Source organism: Arachis hypogaea, chromosome 8 (assembly GCF_003086295.3).
Source record: "Arachis hypogaea cultivar Tifrunner chromosome 8, arahy.Tifrunner.gnm2.J5K5, whole genome shotgun sequence".
NCBI classification, from domain to species: Eukaryota; Viridiplantae; Streptophyta; class Magnoliopsida; order Fabales; family Fabaceae; genus Arachis; species Arachis hypogaea.
Window position 1 is genome coordinate 6,197,164 of NC_092043.1, and position 19,362 is coordinate 6,216,525.

The 19,362-nt window shown below is 30.3% G+C and overlaps 1 protein-coding gene across 5 annotated transcripts; it reads left to right on the forward strand.

The window, feature by feature from the left end:
- Window positions 1–7,996: 7,996 nt before the first annotated feature.
- Window positions 7,997–12,088, forward strand: LOC112705831 (uncharacterized). 5 transcript variants are annotated; one of them, XM_025756795.3, is made up of 8 exons: window positions 7,997–8,184; window positions 8,282–8,479; window positions 9,381–9,438; window positions 9,561–9,641; window positions 9,754–9,786; window positions 10,074–10,313; window positions 10,425–10,566; window positions 11,342–12,088. In XM_025756795.3, exons 2-8 carry the CDS (start codon window positions 8,301–8,303, stop codon window positions 11,821–11,823), a joined length of 1,215 nt encoding a protein of 404 aa, XP_025612580.1. In that variant the 5' UTR covers window positions 7,997–8,184; window positions 8,282–8,300; the 3' UTR covers window positions 11,824–12,088. The 5 variants fall into 5 exon arrangements, with proteins under 5 accessions (XP_025612580.1, XP_025612581.1, XP_025612583.1 ...); XM_025756796.3 differs by having other exon boundaries at window positions 8,023–8,184; window positions 8,279–8,479; XM_025756798.3 differs by having other exon boundaries at window positions 8,036–8,184; window positions 8,279–8,546.
- Window positions 12,089–19,362: the final 7,274 nt, after the last annotated feature.

Here is a 19,362-nt window from a genome sequence, read left to right on the forward strand (position 1 = left end):
AAATTTAATAACTAAAATAACTTTCTCTGGATTAGGTGTTTATCCCTGTATCCGAGACTATTGACGAAGGTCGTGAATACTGGTATCTCGTAGTGATTGATCTGTTAAAAGACAAATCATTTTGCTAGACCCATTTTCTGTTGAGAAACAATTCAAGCGAAAGAGGATAGCCTTGAAATAAGTAAATATATTTTATGTTTTCTTGTTAATTTTCTAGGTATATCACTAAAAAAGGAAACTCTAATATAGACTTAAATAGGCCATTTTTTTTGGATGAAGTATTAAAAGATCGTATCTATAATTTTGAGATCACTCCGAATCTGATTCTTCACAATTTGAATTTGAAAAACTAGAAGGCCTTCCCACACTCAAAGCTGGATCGTAAGATAATATAGTTAGTAGTTATTGGTATGAAATTTATACATGAAATAATACTCTAATATATCTTGCTCGATATGTAAGAATGACGCGGGTGTGTGGGTTGCAAGTTGGATCATAGCTTTATTTTGAAGATGATAATTTTAATATAAAGGTAATATTATACACAAATTTTTTTCCTCATTCTTTCTTTGATAATTTAGGTAGTTAAGCCTAATGTGTAAATGTTAATATTTTATTAGGTTTATGATGGGAATCGAATGAAAATTGCAGTCTCACTCGTGTTGAAGAATTATAATATGATCGAGTACAGGGTCAAAAGAAATGTCTTTAAAAATCTTAGAAAGCTGTATAATAATCACCATCTTGATGATTATGAATTCCCGCAAGATTAGATTTATAACATTCCCTTTTTTATTATTTTTGTTTTTATTATTTTCTTGTGGGCATATAAACCTTCTAGTGACATACGCATTATATTTTGTTTACGTTTGTCTTCGTATTTGTTTGTCGGATTATTTAATGTCTCTATTTGACTAGAGATATAATTATTATGTTTAAAGATAGGTTTTCTCGGCCATCATTATTACTTCTATGTTTTATAATTTTTTATTACTTTTCTGCTAGTGGTGCTCGTTATTATTCTATTTTGACATTATGATTGATTTGATTATAATTAGATAGATTTAGAATCAATATATATTAGTAAATAGTAGTATCTTTGATATATGAGTTGCTTTTATCTGAGGCCTTGACAGTCAAAAATGCTGAAAGTGAGACACTTCTAAGTTCCATCGATGCACTTAAGAGGCGGGCTACATAGTCGGAAGGAAATCTAGTTTCCAATTATTTGTTATTTTATTTAAATAAGCTTTGATGTAATATTTTAGCATTAGCAATTGCAATTGTATAACACAATTGCTCTATGTATTTGCCATATTTCCTATCGTACCATATGCTATCATGGCAGCGTTTTACATGTTTTGGATTTCAGCTGCTCTACATTGGGTGTTATTGGGTTCCACAATTTTTCACAGCATGTTCTTCTACGGTAATTTTGTCACTTTATTTGTGGTATCATCAACCTTACTACAGCAAATTTTGCATATTAATTGTATCATTAAAATGTTTCCAATGAAACCGGCTTCACTAGATTGTTTCTTAATTTTATGCTTAGAATATAAGTTCAACTTAAAGTATTTTCTTGCATTCTGCAGATTTCTATTACAGGTAAAAGCTTCTTTAGTGCTTCATTTATTGCAAATAGTTGATCGTGAATAACATCCTAAAGAACGGGCATTTTAACGTGATTGGAGATGTTATCTTATTCCTTGAAAAACTATGTGTCAGCCTTGCAAGTGCTCTGTTTGCATTCCTCATGTTGGATGCACACAAGTACAGCTCTGCTCATAACAAGATATCATCTCCACTCTTGCCTGTTGTGGTATGTTTTCTAAAATATAGTTAAAGTGAGTAAATGAAAAATCATTTAGCAAAAGCTTAAAAGATGGTAATTCAGGATAAGTTGCTATCTAGAAGGACCAAGAGCTGGAAAGTAGTTGCTAACAGAGAAGTCTTATATCATTTAATGTGATTTTCACACAGTTTGCTTTTCATTTTGTTTAATGCAGTTATGCTGGGCTCTTTGGAAATCTGCTAACACACCTCCAAATGATTCAAGTGTCTCAACTGCACTTAGACTAGGGAATACTAAATTATGAATAAAGCGTAATTCTGCATTTATTAATGCATGATCCAGATGTATAACACTTTGTTTTATTGGAAAATGTTGAAATATGAGTTCCTTGAAAATACAAAAAGATATTAGTCCAAGTCTATTCTAGTTAGTTGGCTAGGTAGATATTACATGATGTCTTAGTTTTATGTGTAATACAGGTTTTTGATGTAACAACTTATGTATAATAATAGGACATTCCTTTATTATCCATCCATGTACCTGCTATTAATAAAGTTATTAGAGTCGCATTTTAATTATTCTTATTTATTCAATTGTAAGTCATGATAAAGAAGAAACAATAAAGAAATACTACATCACTATTCATCATTCTTAGCTATCCAATTAAGAATAAAGCAAGGATTAAGTTAATCACTCTGTTAACGTTAGACGTGGTGATAATGGAATGCAAGTTTGATATAGAGTATGAACTTTCAATTTTGATGATGACATGTAGATCTGTTCTAAAGTCTAGAGTATTAAATGAAAAACTTAACATAAATTGCAACACACTATTAACTGTTTCAACTTGTTACTAACACAGATATATCTCTTTTATCTAACATCAAGTTTAGTATAAACTTAAGAAGATGATGAATCGAGAATGTGGAGAAAAAAAACATATTTTTTTTATCTTCCTTATTGGGAATCTAATTTATTGCTCCACAAGCTAGATGTTATACACATCGAAAAGAATGTTTGCAACAATGTATTATATACTTTGTTCAATGAGACTAGAATGTCAAAGGATAATATCAAAACTCGTAAGGATCTTAAAGAAATGGATACAAAGAAAGATCTATGGCCAAATGAAAATGGAAGATATCATCCATCTTTGTTCACAATGTCAAATTCTATGAAAGATATATTCTTGCGTACTATAAAGAATGTTAGAGTACCAGATGATCTCTCGAGTAATATTTCACGGTGTATTGACTTGAAGCAAAGAAAGCTCTCTGAATTGAAGCACTATGTTTGTATTTTTTTTCTTTCTTTTTTATATATGTAGGAGAAAATTGAAGCATATAGCACTCAACAAGTAGTGGAATTAACTGTTATTTCTCCTCTTGATGCTCTTGGAGTAGTTCTTGGAAAAGAACACCCTGGTCGTGTTTGAGGTTTAGGCATGGGAGTTGTTCCAATTATTGCTTTCAAGAACATCACAAGGATTAGTTAGATGAATTTAGGTTCTTCAAATGATGCTGATACATTATCCACTTGTAGTCCAAGTATGCAAGAAGAGTTGGATACTGTTAAAGCAGAATTACAAGCGCTAGTCTCTTATATTGTTTCTAAGGAAGGAGGTAAAATTTCAGTGCAATTAACTGGAATGTTCCTTACTCAACAAGTTTCACAAGTACAAATACAATTTATGTTTTTAATACTTTAAATTTATTTGTTTTTTTTTCTTTTTTAAGTTGAAATTAAATATCTTTTGTTAGAAAAAAGTTAGGTTGAATTAGCATTAAAGTATCCATTAATTTTGGAATATGCATAATAACGATAACAACTATTTGACACATTGTAAACTCGCAACCTATACTCCAACAGTAAAAGAAGATTAGGATAAAATGTGTGGTCACTAATATGTTAGATATTATTTTTTTCTAGAAAAAAAATTTTTAATTTGCTGATTTTCAATTACTTTGATGGTTGCATTTTATCTTCATGCATATTCTTCACATATTGAATGAAGAAATAATTTCTTGTTGTTGATATGTCGAAATAGGAAGAGGCCATTTCAATACTTTTCATCTTGTTTAGCTTCATTAAATTGAAAGCATCATTGATGATTTGTTATTTATTTATGCATTTGTATGAACAAATAAAATTTATATTTTTTATTGTGCTCATAATTATATTTTTGTCGTAAGGATTGGATCAAGAGAGTGAAATTCCATCATCAAAAGAGGTAGGAAGTAGGTCTTCTGGAGCAAGCAATAAAGACGCATGATTTTGCATGAGATATTTTATGTATTAAGGATCATATGTTAAGACATATTATTGAAAAATGTTATCTTTGATACTTTGTTTTTGGATTATGACTTTTGATTTTTGGTGATTATGTTTGAATTAAAAATCATGTTATGATGTTTGATTTATGGCTGTCTTTTGGTTATTACGAGATTTTAAAGTTTGAATTCCAAAAATGCTACTTCAAATAGGTGGTTTCAATCTCATTTAAAAAGCATAAAGTTGTCATCATAATTAGGTAAAAATAACAGTTAGAAACTGCAATTTTAAACGAAAACGTTGCCATTATATCCTGGTAAAAATGGTGGTTAAAACTGTCGTTTTAATCTATCTAAAAACTGTTGTTTTAAACCAAATAATTGTGACGGTTTTTTGAAAACTGTGTAATAATCAGAATGGCGCTCAGAATAACTATATTTCTTGGAGGCATCATTTTTGGTAATAATGGCGGTTCAAACTGCCGTAATTTTCAAAAAAAAAAAACTGTCATTTTAGCCCTTTTGTAGTGATACCTGACTTTAATAATAGAAATGACCATTTAGATGATTTAGTGTTAGTTTGGATTGATCTTTTTGAGTGAAAAAAATAAATTTGTTTAAAAGTAAAATATTTATGTTTAATTTTAAACCTATTTGAATATATCTTTTAAAATAAATATTTTTATTAAAAAATAAATTATTACTTTTCTTAAAGTTAACAATATCTTGCTTTAAAAAAAATAGAAATAAAAGATGTTTTTAATATTTTATTTTTTTTAAAAATAATCGATCAAAATATGAAATAGTTTTTATCTATTAATTAAAAAAAATAAATACTTTTTTCAAAAGCTAATTTAAATTGACCTTTAGGTATAAGTTCGAATTTTTATAAATAGACTACAAATATTTTGAAGAATTAAATCTTATTTTGGTCCCTGAAATTGTGAATTGTATTGATTTAGTCCCTAATAACTTCTCAATTGCTATAATTCGGTCTCTCAGATTCAAAAAAGTGCACTAATGTAGTCCCTCATATATTTTCCGTCGTCAGAGTTTAACGCTGTTAGTGACGTGGCTCAAGTCTTGCCACGCTAGACATATTAAAACGTGTCGTTTAAGGGTTTGAATAATTAGTATAGTTCAAAAGGAAGGGGTGTAACGTCTTAGTATTGTTCAAACTTTCAAATGACGTTGTTGAGTTTCGATGACAGAAAATACACTAAGAACTACATTAGTGCACTTTTTTAATTTTAGAGACCAAAATATAACAATTAAAAAATCAAAGACTAAATCAATACAACTCGTCATTCCCAAATATTAAAGTAGGGTCTAACTCATTTTATATTTAGCTGAAATTGATTAAACTATTTTGATTCTAAAACCCTAATTACTTGGTTTTTTCTGTTGTATTAGCCAACAAAAATCAAAGTGCGGTCTAAATACTACAAGAATTGAACCATCTCATGTATCCACAAGTTAACATGAACAAAATTATAAAATAACCACAAAATAGTGAAAATACCAATGCGAGTAGGTCATACTCTACCAAATAATAATGAACGCAATGATGTTTTAGACACAAGGTATAGAATATGCTTAGTGTATAACTTTGCCTTAATATATGGAACACTGAACAGAAAATCTTTATGTAATTGTGTCCCTTTTTCTTTGAGGTTAGATGGTTAGGATTAGTATCCATTCATTTGGATGTGTTCATACTTCATAGGATACACAAATTTGAGATGAAAGTCGATAGTTGGCTTGGTTATAGTAGAGCGATCATGTAACAATTATTTATTAGGTTTTATTAACAGGCTACTATTTATACAAAAATATTTTTATATAATTATGATAATTGAATTATTAGATAATTCGATAGGTTTATTTAAAATATTTAACATAATATATTTTAATATTTTAGTTATTATTTTTTCATAAAAATATTTTCATGTGACTAACTATTTTACTAACATATTCCTAAATTACAAATTATTTTTTTTATATGTATCTAGAATTTAAATTCTTAATGTATTTGTTAAATAGTTATTAAAATAAAAAACTTAAAAAGATTTAGTAATCATATTTCTAAAACACATATATTAACTGAATTTATTTATTTATTATTATTATAATAATATCTCGCAGTTAGCCTCTTAATTAACTTGATTGTTGTCATCATGGCCATTTTTATATTACGATTTCTTGATGAGATTGATGTTGCTATCTAGTATCTAGTATCTAGTATCTACTAATAAGAAATGAAAAAGTTGAATCATTATTTTAATAAGCAGATATTAAATCCTGAAATCCAGATATTAATGTTGCTTTACGCCAATTATTATCAATTATTAATAATTAATTAATAAAGGCTAAAACCTTCCGTGGAAAAGGTTCCAATCGAATGGACCTAGTTTGGTTGAGGATAAGGACAATCCTGAAGACGCTAGTCGATGCTATCGTTAACATCTTGATGCACATCATCTGCTTTACTCAGATCACGAAAACAAATATGATGACAAAATTAAGAAAATTATATATGTATATATAAAAAAAAGGTTATTTTTCTTTTATATTAATTATTATAAAATAATTAGAAAATAAATATCATAAAAATTATTATAAATTATATAGAATATAAGTTCTCTGTATCTCATAGGAGTAAAAAAATGGAATATTTCAAAAATAATAAAAAAAAGGTTTAAAACAGAACACCAGTATTTGCTAGGGAGGTTTTCTGACTTTATGTATCGATCCCAATTTTCATCCCCACGAGTTGTGATCATCAGGATTCAGGACACACCCATCAAGAGGGGATTAAAAAACCGACCAAAAAACAAGGAAAAGAAAAGGGGATTAAAAAAGAAGAAAAGAAGAAAGTGATAGTCAAAAACAAAATAATATGATAGGATTATTGGCTTTTTCGGTGAAAGAATTTGTCATATATGACTGTAAAATTTATTAAAAAGAATGATAATATAATTTTATTCATAATTTTTTTTTTACATTATATGTTTGTATGAATTAATAAAAAAAGTAATATTATTAAAATAGGAGTGATTATATTCATTTTTAATTTATTATTATTATAGAAAATATTTTTTATTATATTTCTCGACTTATTACATATTGTAGACTTCGATAATGGATGCTGAAAGATGTTAAAAAAAAATGTATTATGAATTTATGATTAACTAGTTGTTATGAGACGAAATTTCAATGTAAGCTATTCTATTCGTTGAAATATTTATGGCGAGTTTAAAAATTAGGAAGAATTTTAAATATATCAAAAACACTTGTATTCCAGCTGTTTTAATATTGATCTGAACTATAAAAAATATATGTAATATATTAATTGAAATCAATAGTTAAAATAATTGAAATACCAATATTTTTAATATATTTAAAATTTTTACTGTATGCTAAACATCCAAAAATGCATTGTTGCATCTGTCAATATCAAACTCATTTTAATAATTTCTCATTTATAATTAAAAATAATTAAATAATAATTTAATTAAATATATTATATTATTTAATAATTTTTAATTATTAATTTTATATAAAAATAATTGCATATAAATACTCACCTTATATAATTTATGGCTAATTAATAAAATTATTCAAATTCTAAACACCTTCCTCTAAAAAGAAATCCAAACTTCTCATTTTTAACAACTTCTAACGGTTGAATTATATAATACACCCTACTATCTATAATATGAATTTATATTTACAGTAAACCAAAATTAATTTAAATTCAATTATATATATTCAATTAAAAAGTTAATTTTTTGTTGAAATATTCACCAATTTTTTAAATATTATTTTAAATCTCAAATTTTAAAATTTTTGTTTTAAATTTTAATATTTTAAAAAATTAAATTACTAATATTAAGTAATTAAAAATTAATATTTTATTCGTAAAAAAAAAATTGGATGGAGCATACAAATAACCAATAAAAACTGGACAGGAAGGGTAACAGCGTTCGGGGAAGCAATCTGTGAAGGCGGAGCGCGAGTTGAGCTCGCTGAGACGCACCAAAACATATCTCTCTCTCTCTCTCTCTCTGAATTTTGTAAAAACTCACCCGTGACACAGAGAATCGCAGAAAGCGACCGGTACTTATACTAAGACAAACTCTCATATTGAGTCTAGTTTCTCTCCCTTGTATTTAAGTGTGAAGTTTTGTGATTTGTATTTCTGTGGCAAAAGTAGAAGAAGGAGGAGACGCGAAATGTGGGGATTTGGTGGCAGATGTTACTGGGGAAAGAAGGTAGCTGGCGACAAAGCAGATGGGATTGTTGTGGTGTTCGCATGGATGTCCAGCGATGACAAGCACTTAGACAAATATGTTGACCTCTATTCCTCTCTCCGATGGAATTCCCTCATCTGCCATTCTCAATTCCTCAATATGTCAGTTCTCCCTCTATTCTCATCTTCAATTCAATTCAATTCAATATGATAAACTGTTTGATATAAGGTCTTCAATTCAAATCTATCTGTACTCTGTTTACCTATTTTCAGTTCAATTTTGAGTAGTGATTACTGATTAGTGATAGTTATGAGGTACTACAACCTTTAAGGCGCTATTGTCTATTTGGGCTTAACTATTACAGATCCAACAACAAGATACATATTTATATCACAAGAGGAATGGGTCGTTACTCATTCCCGACTAAGCATTGATCCAGGATAAGAAAATTTCCTTGTATAATTTTCAGTTTCATTCGAAGCCTGTGGTCACTGATGTGTACATTCTAGACCAAGATAATCCATCTTTTGTTTGCTGAAGGAACCATCCCCTGTTGTTTTATGAAGTGTAATCAGTAGTGGTTCCCCTGTCTTAGGATTCTCAGATAGACACACAATCTATTGTTTCTTGGTCAGCTCGAACTGTTAGAGTGTGAAGCCATAGTTTTTTATCCATATTTCTCAAGGTTGCCTTTAGCATCTAACCTTGCCTTGAATGGATCAATATGGTTGTCATGGCCGAAAAATGTGCCATTAGGTTAAATTTTTATCTCGATGATGTCTTTTAGAATAAAATTTCCATCCATTTTTTTTATATAAATTGCTATTTTCTAGCAGTATAACCATTACTGTTGTTTTGTAAAATCCAAAAAGTCAAAGTTGAAAGTTTTCATTTTAGGTTTTACCTTTGGTTGGGTAATGATTGGATTGATGATGTTACAACCAAGTGATTAATTTCAAATGTCAAACCTCTTATTCAAGGGGTTTATTCGGAGAATACTTTGGTTCTTTGCATATCTCAATGTATTCTGGATGATGATTGAGACCCTGCTATTATTTGCAGGTTCTTTCCTGAGAAAGCCACAGCTCTTGCTGTTGATATTCTTAATGAACTTGTTGAGGTAAGTTTAGCTCTACTCTATTTTTTAGGTCTTTCAACCATACATTAAGTCAATCAAAATTTTGCCCTATAAGTTCAAGCATACATATACTGTTTTTTAAGTTTTTATGCATCAATATGCAGGTGCTGAAAATTAGGCCTTGCCCCCTTGTGTTTGCATCATTTTCGGGTGGTTCAAAAGCTTGCATGCTCAAGATTCTTCAGGTACTCTCTGTTTTATGCGATGACTTTTCATTTTATTTATTTGTTTATATTTCTTTTCATGCTATAAAACCTCTAGTCTAACATTTGACAACTCTATATTACTTCGATCCAGATAATCAATGGGACTTCTGAAGCACATAATATGGTATGTTTTCTTCCGGCAGCACTTTAGTGGAAGATTTAGTTTGTGTTTTATAATTAGTTTACGCATCAGGTCCCACAATTTCTCAAATTCTTAGTGTGTTGTGGGAAATGAGATAATGTTCAGTCCCTAGCTTGCTACTCTATATTCCATAATTTAAGTGATCCTATTTTGCTTCTATAATATGCTCATGTGTATATTTGGCGCTGATATTTTGTCATTGCAACTTTTCTGTTCACTGATAGTTTTATTCATGTGCTTCACTGCTCTAAACTATTTTCTTGGTACAGGATGACTATCGGCTTGTTAAGGATTGTATATCTGGTTACATTTATGATTCCAGTCCGGTTGATTTTACCAGTGATTTGGGTGTTCGATTTCTTCTACAACCAACTGTTTTGAAAGTTTCCCATCCACCAAGATTTGCTTTGTGGGTTGCAAATAGCATAGCATCTGGTCTTGATTCTCTTTTCCTTAGCAGATTTGAAGCGCAGCGTGCAGAGTATTGGCGTACTCTATATTCAACCACTGTAAGTAAATGACAATACATGATTTATTGATATCTAATCATCAGCACCACCTCCCCCTTCTCCCATCTTTCTCCTTTTTAAGTTATCTGCTTATGTAATATTATTGTGCAGAGTATGAAGGTCCCATATCTCATTTTGTGTTCAGAAAATGATGATCTTGCTCCAGTTCAAGTTATTTCAAATTTTGCCGATAAACTTAAATACTTTGGAGGAGATGTCAAATTGTTAAAATGGAGTAATTCTCCTCATGTAGGTCAGTATCTTGATCAATTATACTTAATAGCAGATGGATGAGATAATAGATAATTCTTCTTGACAAACCGTTTCCTAATTCAATTATGAAGATCCTATTATGACCATGTAATCCTAAGATGTACTAGCATATATCTAATCTTTATTTATGATAATTTTGCTTGTCCATATGACTGTATGAGTATTCAGTGTGGAATATCTGTCTGATTAACTATAATTACTTGCCTTCTCCATGCTACATTTGTCTTGTTCAATCTATTTCAGATGAATGTTTATTTATTATATTAGCATTTTGCGTAAAATTGAAGATTACTAGCATAGGCATGCAACTTGCATATCCTTTTCTTTCCCTGGCCTGTATTATGTCGTCTAAGAAAATGGTATTAGTTTATGGAAAATGTAAAGTCTTGGCAATGAAGGAGAGTCTCGGAGCAACGGTTGAGTTGTCTCCGAGTGACCTCAAGGTCACGGGTTCAAGAAGTGGAAACAGCCACTGATGTAATTATTAGGTTAGGCTGTGTACATTTCACTATTGTTTTTAATAGTCTTGGCAATGAACGGTTGTCTGCCTCCTTTCCCATAAGCTCTGCATTTAGATCCCAACTCAAGTTTGTATGCTAGTCTTATCAAATATTGCATGATTCCAAGCACTTGAGTCTGCAACGATGCAAATCATGAATAGGAATGATTTTTATTTGCTTTACATCCTGCCTAAAACCGAAATGAACATTATACCGGAGGTAAATATATTGAACTTCATTATATTTTTCTCACAGGTCATTATCGGCATCATCCAGTGGATTACAAGGCTGCTATTTCTGAGATCCTTGGCAAGGCAGTTGCAATTTACCGTCGCAAAAATCAACGAATTGAAGATGAGGTCCTAGGCATAGAGGGAACTAGAGATGAGATCACAGATCCATTCTCTGAATTGAGGAAAGCAGCAGTGACCTCAACTAGTTTTCAGGGTTTTGCTGTTTCTCCAAGTGATAATCTGTCACCCGTTTCAATGGAGTACTACGATGGTAAAGATGTGGGCTCCATACCTGATGAACGGAAGGAAGGTTTTATTCATCTGCCAAGCCATGCAAGCATCAATGCGCATGGTGTTCTTAGCCAAATACTGTTTGATGTTTGTGTTCCAAGGAACGTTGACGATTGGGATATCAGGTCAAATTCCAAGAATGCAGTGTTACATGGTAGAAGAAGGCATGCTCCATTTAATCCTATAAAATGTATTCGGCGCTCAAGATTGTAAGACTTGAGGAACAAAAGTTTCAGGTGAACTCTTGCAATCTTTGGAGGCATAAGGACTAATAAGCTCCTTCTTATGCTTCTTTAAGCACCAAGGAGTAGGCAATGTAAGCCTTGTTTAATATGGTAAATTGTACAGCTACCTCATCGGAGAAAAAACTATTATGGTTTTGACTGAGATCACTGTAACAAGAATAAAGAGGATGTTGTAAATGTAATGTAATAGTATCCTTGTATTACGTGGAGAGATTCTGTTCGTACTGAAGAAACTTGTGCAAATAACTGCTCTGGAATTAGATACGCAGTGATCGCCAGATAAGTATATAGGCATAGAGTATTAGAGTTCACTATCTACCTCATTCCTTCATTCAAACTCAGAACAAGATAAGGATGTTAGGTACACATTACACAATATATCTTAATACACATTATAAACGGCGCATGAGAAAATATTTTAATAATAATTTCCATTTTTAAAATAGCAAATGAACTGCCGAATTTTTTATGCAAGAATTTTCTCTATTGTGATTTCTATCTTTCTTTTCCCTCTCAGTAGGTTTGATTTCATTCTTTTGAATTAAAATTTGAAGAAAATATCCACTTTTGACTATTTGTTCAGAAAACAAAGCGTATCTTTTTGTTGTAAAATAACTAAATAAATAAATAAAAAGAGGTAACAAATATAAAATATGAAATATAATTAAATAATTCTAGTAGTAATATTTACCACAATTACTATCTCAATATAAAAGAAATGATTCATACATATATTGAATATATATTTTACTAATATATGTAGTAACATATGAAAGAAAGAAAGAAGAAAAGTTTTATATGTAAGCAATATAAATAGAGAGAGAGAATTGTTATTAGTAATATAAGAGAGAGAAGATTTTTATTGCTCTATAAACCCAAGCGAGACTTCACCTATTTATACAGGTAATAAGCCTTAGTTTTCAACCTTCATTAACTTTTAATTTGATCTTGGAAGGTGATTTCTTTGCATGGGAAAGATTAGCCGCCCAATTAATAAATGGGCATTCATTACATTCTTATCACGACACTTTTCAATTTTAGAACTTTTATGAGTGGGGCTTGTTGATGTATCAGTGGTTCACAGAGATGCTTAGACTAATTAATAAGATGGTTGGAGGTCAGTTTAAAAATTTTGAATTATGTCTTTTGGATAAATGGTTAGGGATTAAAAATTACATTTATTTTAAAATTTGAAGCATGTTAAAATTTGTTTGGGATGCTAAGAATTAGAATTCATTCAAGAGTTGAATTCTTTTTTTTTTGATGCAGTCAGCTCCTCAGATTCTGATGCAAATTCACATATATTTTGTGACCGAAACACCAAATTATCAAATTTCTTGCTTCTTGGCTCTAACAGAGACTCGTCGTGACTGCTCTTGATATGTGTGTGTCTCCTCTTTATGTTTTTTCTCTATCGTTTCAATATATATCTCAGTGACACTTTATTTACTCGCTCAAAACTTAACACGTTCAGAGAGTGACGATACAATATCCCTCTTGCTCGAATAATAAGCACTAGCATTTAACTTCAATTGCTAGCTGCTACCTTATCGTATGTAACCGCAAACTTGTTGAATGTTGAGTTAGAAACTTATTCTACAACTTTATATACCATATAGCCTAGAGCAGAGTGCGTTGATCTTGTGATGCAATTCACCTTTTTTTCTGAATTGTGCTTGGACTTTCCTAAACTTTTCGTGAGTATACACCTGTTAAAATGAGCTTTTATTGAGAATTTTGTTGCACACGGTATGACGGTATGAAAAGCTGCAGCATTTGATTCTCTCTCTCTCTCTGCTCTCTGCTTCCTAGGCAATTATCGTACTTTTTGACAAATTGGATAAGTGAGCTATTCTGCGTAATGAACTTGTTAAAAAAAATTATGCATGCTCTTGCTCCTTTGTGTGCTTCTCATCCCGACCTAAAAATGGTAATCGAGATAAACTAGAATCCATAAATGACGATCTTCGAAAAGCTATGCAAAAATGCCTAAATCACAACTAAAATACACCGAAGAACATGCAATTTACACCTCTACTTCACAGGCAAAACACATAATGAAATTAATAGCATCACTTAAATCCTAATAAATAATATTACATGAAAATCACTTGTTGTCCCCAATACCATACTTCATCAGAAAATCATTCCAATTCCTATCAAATGATTCCTTTGTAAGAAAGTTCCAAACAACATGACTCATCTTGTGTTCGATTTTTTCATGTCGCTTGTAGCCATTTGATTTTTTTGGAATCTTATTCATGATGTGCCAAATACACCACCTGTAAATTGTTGTAGGCATACAAGTCTCAATAGTTCTTTGCATCGATGTGCATTGATCGGTAAGAATGCCTTTCGGAGTCTTTCCTCCCATGCAACGAAGCCAACATTCAAATAATCATTTGAATGATTGAATATCCTCGTTTTTTTTATCAAAGCACATCCCAAAAGTGTTGACTAACCGTGATGATTCACCTCGACAAAAGAACCAAAAATCAAATTATACCTGAATACCATGACACAGAAACAACATCGTTAATCCACCAAAATGATATCTCTTTACACCAAAATGGTACCAAATAAACATAAACCAAAACAACATATTATCTGTTTGTATTGAACATCTCCAAAATACTCACAGGCAGCCTTACTTCTTGCATTGGCCTAAAAACAATCTTATTTTACTGATCAACCTCAAGTTCAAGCTTGAAAAAGAAATTTTGATTATTCTCTTTCATTCTTAATAAGTATTTCCTAAATTCTTTTGCATTCTCTAATTCCGAAATATTCTGCACTTCTCTCGTGATGTAATTTTTCACATCTTTTTCAATAAAACTTAATCCACGATGACCCTCTACTGCTGCAACAAATGATTGGTATGTTTTGCTTGGCCTGATTCCAACTTCCTTGTTAATCTCTATTGTACTTCGTACGAACATGCTTAGTTTCCTGTGCTGTTTAAGTATCTCTGCTTGATTTGTACAGCAGGAATGTGAATGATGCAACACAACCTTCGAAATGATCTAAACATCAATGTTCTTCAATATGTGTATATAAATTTTTGCAGGACGATTTAATCCAGCTGAGGAATTTGTCTTCTCAATTGGAGATATTTTCGATTTTTATTTCTCCTTTTTGCTACATGTAATCAATTGGTTTTTTAATTTCATTTTCCTTCTTATTTATACTCCGAACTCTTATAAGAAAATCTGCAACTTTTGAATAATCTTTGTAAAATTTTGCAGCATCTTTAAACGTGTTAAAAGTCATCCCAACCTTCAGAACAAGGTGCTCATCAACATCGCACAGAAACTGCAAAATATACCGAAAATAATGCACAATACACCATATTATCTAGATTCAGAACTCATCATCAAACATAATAAAATCATATTCAGAACTCATCATCAAACAGAAACTAAAATAATTCAACTATAGAATCATAAACTACAAACAAACTACATTATCTAGATTCAAACCACACCTTACTACTTGATTCGATTCAAAACAATAATACAATTCATCCTCGTTCAATTAAAAAGTCTGAACCTGTAAATACACCGAAAAGTCCTCACAATACACCAAAATAGTTCTGATATACACCGAAACGAAAAATACAATAGATTCATTAGAACTCCTAAAATTCATTCAATTCAAACCATCTACAATGAACAATAATTTTCACAAGCAATTTCATAATATTATTCACCTACAGAATCATAAACTACTTACGAAAATATTAACTAGAATTGAACCACACATCAGCCACTTCATTGGATTCAAAATAATAATCCACTTCGCTCTAGTTCAATTGACAGTCTAAACTTGAATCATTCATTATCTTCAAAACTGATTTGAGAGCTTAATTTCAAAAATGAACGTAGAGAACGAAGAAAATTGAGAAAAATGAAGAAAAAGAACACAGAGAAACAAAGGAAGAAAAATGCAGAGAACTCAAGGATGGAAGATCGAAGACGCTGATGAAATTTGAAAAAGAAAACAAAATCCTTTCGAAAAAGGCAGTTATATATTCGTGTGTTGATTGAAAAATTGATTAGATTAATGGCGCGTGAAATGAATTAGGTTAAAAAAAATGATTTATATGTGAAGAATATTTATAAAAAATATTCTTATTTATAATTAATAAAATAACTTTGCCGATGATAAAATTATAATAAAAAAATTAATTTATATAAAAGTTATTCTAAATTAACGAATTGAATTTTATTTTATTAATATATTATAGTCATTTTAAATTATAAACTTAAATTTTAAATAAAAATAAATTCTTTTTAAAAAAATAATTTTTTTCGTATTAAATGATTTGTAAACAAACTCTTAATAAAATCCATAATGTTGTAAAATAAAAAAATAAGGAAGAGAAAATAAATATAAAATAAAGAAGTATAAATAAAAGAATCTAGTGTTAAAATTCACCAATATTATTATCTCACTATAATAGAAGTAATTCACATACATTTACTAATATTATATATGTTATAGCTTATACTCACAGAGAGATAAAGAAAAAGAGAGAGTTTATATTATATATAAAAAAGAAAAGAGTATTTCGTTGTTGCTAGGTGTGTTGTTTCAAATGTTCGCTTCCTCTATTTATACACACAAAAAATATTCTTTTCTATTGTAAAATAAATAAACAAAGAAGATATAATATAAAATAAAGAAATATAAATAGAAGAGTGGAGTATTGATATTCGCTAATATTATAATCTTAATAAAGATGACTAATATATATGAAAGATACAAATTTATTTGTTGCATATGTAAAAGAGAGAGAGATTAGTATTTCATATATTGACAATATAAAGAGAGAGAGAATTGTTGTTATTATTGATTGTGTGTTCTGTCTCAACTACACTACCCTATTTATATACATATAAGGGGTCACATTTTTTAAACTTAATTAATTGTAATCTCTCTTGATATCCTGAGCAACATTGAGAAATGGACATCTACATCATACTTATCATAACACTCCCTCTTGGATGAACATTTAGGATTATACCTCGTTAAAACTATACTAAAAGAAAACCTAATGGAAAAAAACTTTAGTGAAGGAAAAAGAGTACAATATCCTTTATAATGAGTACTGCCTCATTAAAAACCTTGTCAAGAAAAACCTAATGAAAAAAACCTGACTAAGGAAAAAAGAGTACAGTCTCTCCCTATTGTCGACATCATTTAATATCTCGAAATTGGCGCATCCCAATCTGATGTACCAATTTTTCAAAGGAGGATTTTGGAAGTGACTTTGTATATAAGTCTGCCAAATTATTGCTTGAACGGATCTATTGGACATCAATTGTTCATTGATTTTGAAGATCACGAGTGAAGAAGAATTTGGGAGAAATGTTTCGTTCACCTTTGACGTATCTACCCTTAAGTTGAGCAATGCATGTTGTATTATCCTCAAATAGGATAGTTGGAGCTATCTTATGATCAACCAGTCCACATGATGAAAGAATATATTGGATCAAACTCCTGAACTAAAAATACTCGCGACTTGTTTCATGTATCGCTAGTATTTCAGCATAATTAGATGATGTTGCTGCAATTGTCTGTTTCGTGGACCTCCATGATATAGCTGTACCACCATATGTAAACAGGTATCTTGTTTGAGATCTCCTTTTGTGTGGATCAGACAAGTATCCCACATCTGTATAGCCAACTAATTGTGACTTGGATCCATGTGGATAAAACAATCCCACATCAACCATTCCATGAATATATCAAAAAATTCGTTTGATTCCATTCCAATGTCTTCTGGTTGCAGTAAAACTATACATTGCTAATAAATTCACAACAAATAATATATTAGGTTGTGTATTTTTAGCAAGATATATTAGAGCTCCAATGGCACTAAGATATGGTACTTCATGACTAAGGATATATTCATTTTCTTCTTTAAGATGGAATTGATCCTTTTCCACATTCAAAGACCTTACGATCATTGGGATACTTAATGAATGTGACTTATCTATATAAAATCTCTTCAAGATCTTTTCTGTGTATGTTATTTGATAATAAAGATTTCATTTTTTGTATGTTCGATCTACAGGTCGAGACAAAATTTAGTCTTTCCAAGATCTTTCATCTCAAACTCTTCTTTTAGAGTTTTTATAATTGTTGGAATCTCTTCAAGAGTTCTAATGATATTTAAATCATCAATGTACACATCAATTATAATGAATCCAGATGCAGATTTCTTTATGAAAATACATGGGTAGATATCACCATTCTTAAATCCATTTTTGGCAAGATACTCAGTATACCACATTCATCCAGTTTGCTTTAGACCATAAAAAGATCTTTGCAATTTGATTGAGTATAACCTTTGTAAATTTTTATTGGATGATTTAGATATCTTTAATACTTCAGGGACTTTCATATAAATATCATGATCTAATAATCCGTATAAGTAGGCAGTTACCACATCCATTAAATGCATATGTAGTTTATGATATGCGGATAAACTGACCAAATAACGCAATGTTATTGCATCCACTACAGCGAATATGTTTCTTCATAATCTACACCGGGCCTTTGTGAAAAATCTTGTGCCACAAGTCGAGTTTTGTAGCATACAACTTCATTTTTCTCATTTTATTTTCTCATTAATACCCATTTGTATCCAATAGTTTTTACATCTTCTGGTGTACGGACTACAGGTCCAAAGACTTCATGTTTTGCAAATGAGTCTAATTCAGCCTTCATAGCTTTTTCCCATTTTGGCAAATCATTCCTTTGTCGACATTCTTCGACTATTCAGGCTCAAGATCCTTACTTTCATGCATGATATTTAATGCCACATTATATGCAAATATTTTATTGAGAATTATTTTATTTCGGTCTCATTTTTCTCATGTAAAGACATAATTTATCGAGATCTCGTCATTTTCACAATTTTCAGGTACCTGAACCTCTTCTAGCATCAAAATTATATCAGAATTCTGGACAACTGCAGGTATCTTTACATGTCTTTTTCAACAAGAATAGTATTTACCTCTTTTCTTTTTCGAGGATTATTATCTTTGGAACCGACAGGTCTACCACGCTTTTGGCGTAAATTTATTTCAGTGGCCACTTGTTCAACTAGGACATCTATGCGAATTGGGGCATTTTTAGCTAATATATAGGATTTGGTTATTCTTTTTGTACAGAAAATGCATCGGGTAATTCATTTGCTATTCTTTGCAAATGTATAATCTTTTGAACTTCTAGTTGACATTGCCCTGATCGAGAATCTAAATGCATCAAGGATGATGCATTCCAATTAAGTTCCTTCTCAAGAAGCTTATTCTCTCCTCCCTAATGTTGAAAATTTTGATTCATCAAAATGACAATCCACAAATTAGACTTTAAATACATCTCCAGTTTGTATCTCAAGATACCTCACTATAGAAGGAGAATCATATCCAACATATATTTCTAATTTTCTTTGGGGTCCCATTTTGGTGCTAAAAGGTGGTGTAATTGGAACATATAT

Bases quoted from the DNA above. Each gene is read 5' to 3' on its own strand.
- LOC112705831 (XM_025756795.3), top strand. From the start codon at position 8,301: ATGTGGGGATTTGGTGGCAGATGTTACTGGGGAAAGAAGGTAGCTGGC. The intron at 9,642-9,753 runs GTACTCTCTGTT...ACTTCGATCCAG, and splicing joins GCATGCTCAAGATTCTTCAG to ATAATCAATGGGACTTCTGA. The intron at 10,314-10,424 runs GTAAGTAAATGA...ATTATTGTGCAG, and splicing joins GTACTCTATATTCAACCACT to AGTATGAAGGTCCCATATCT.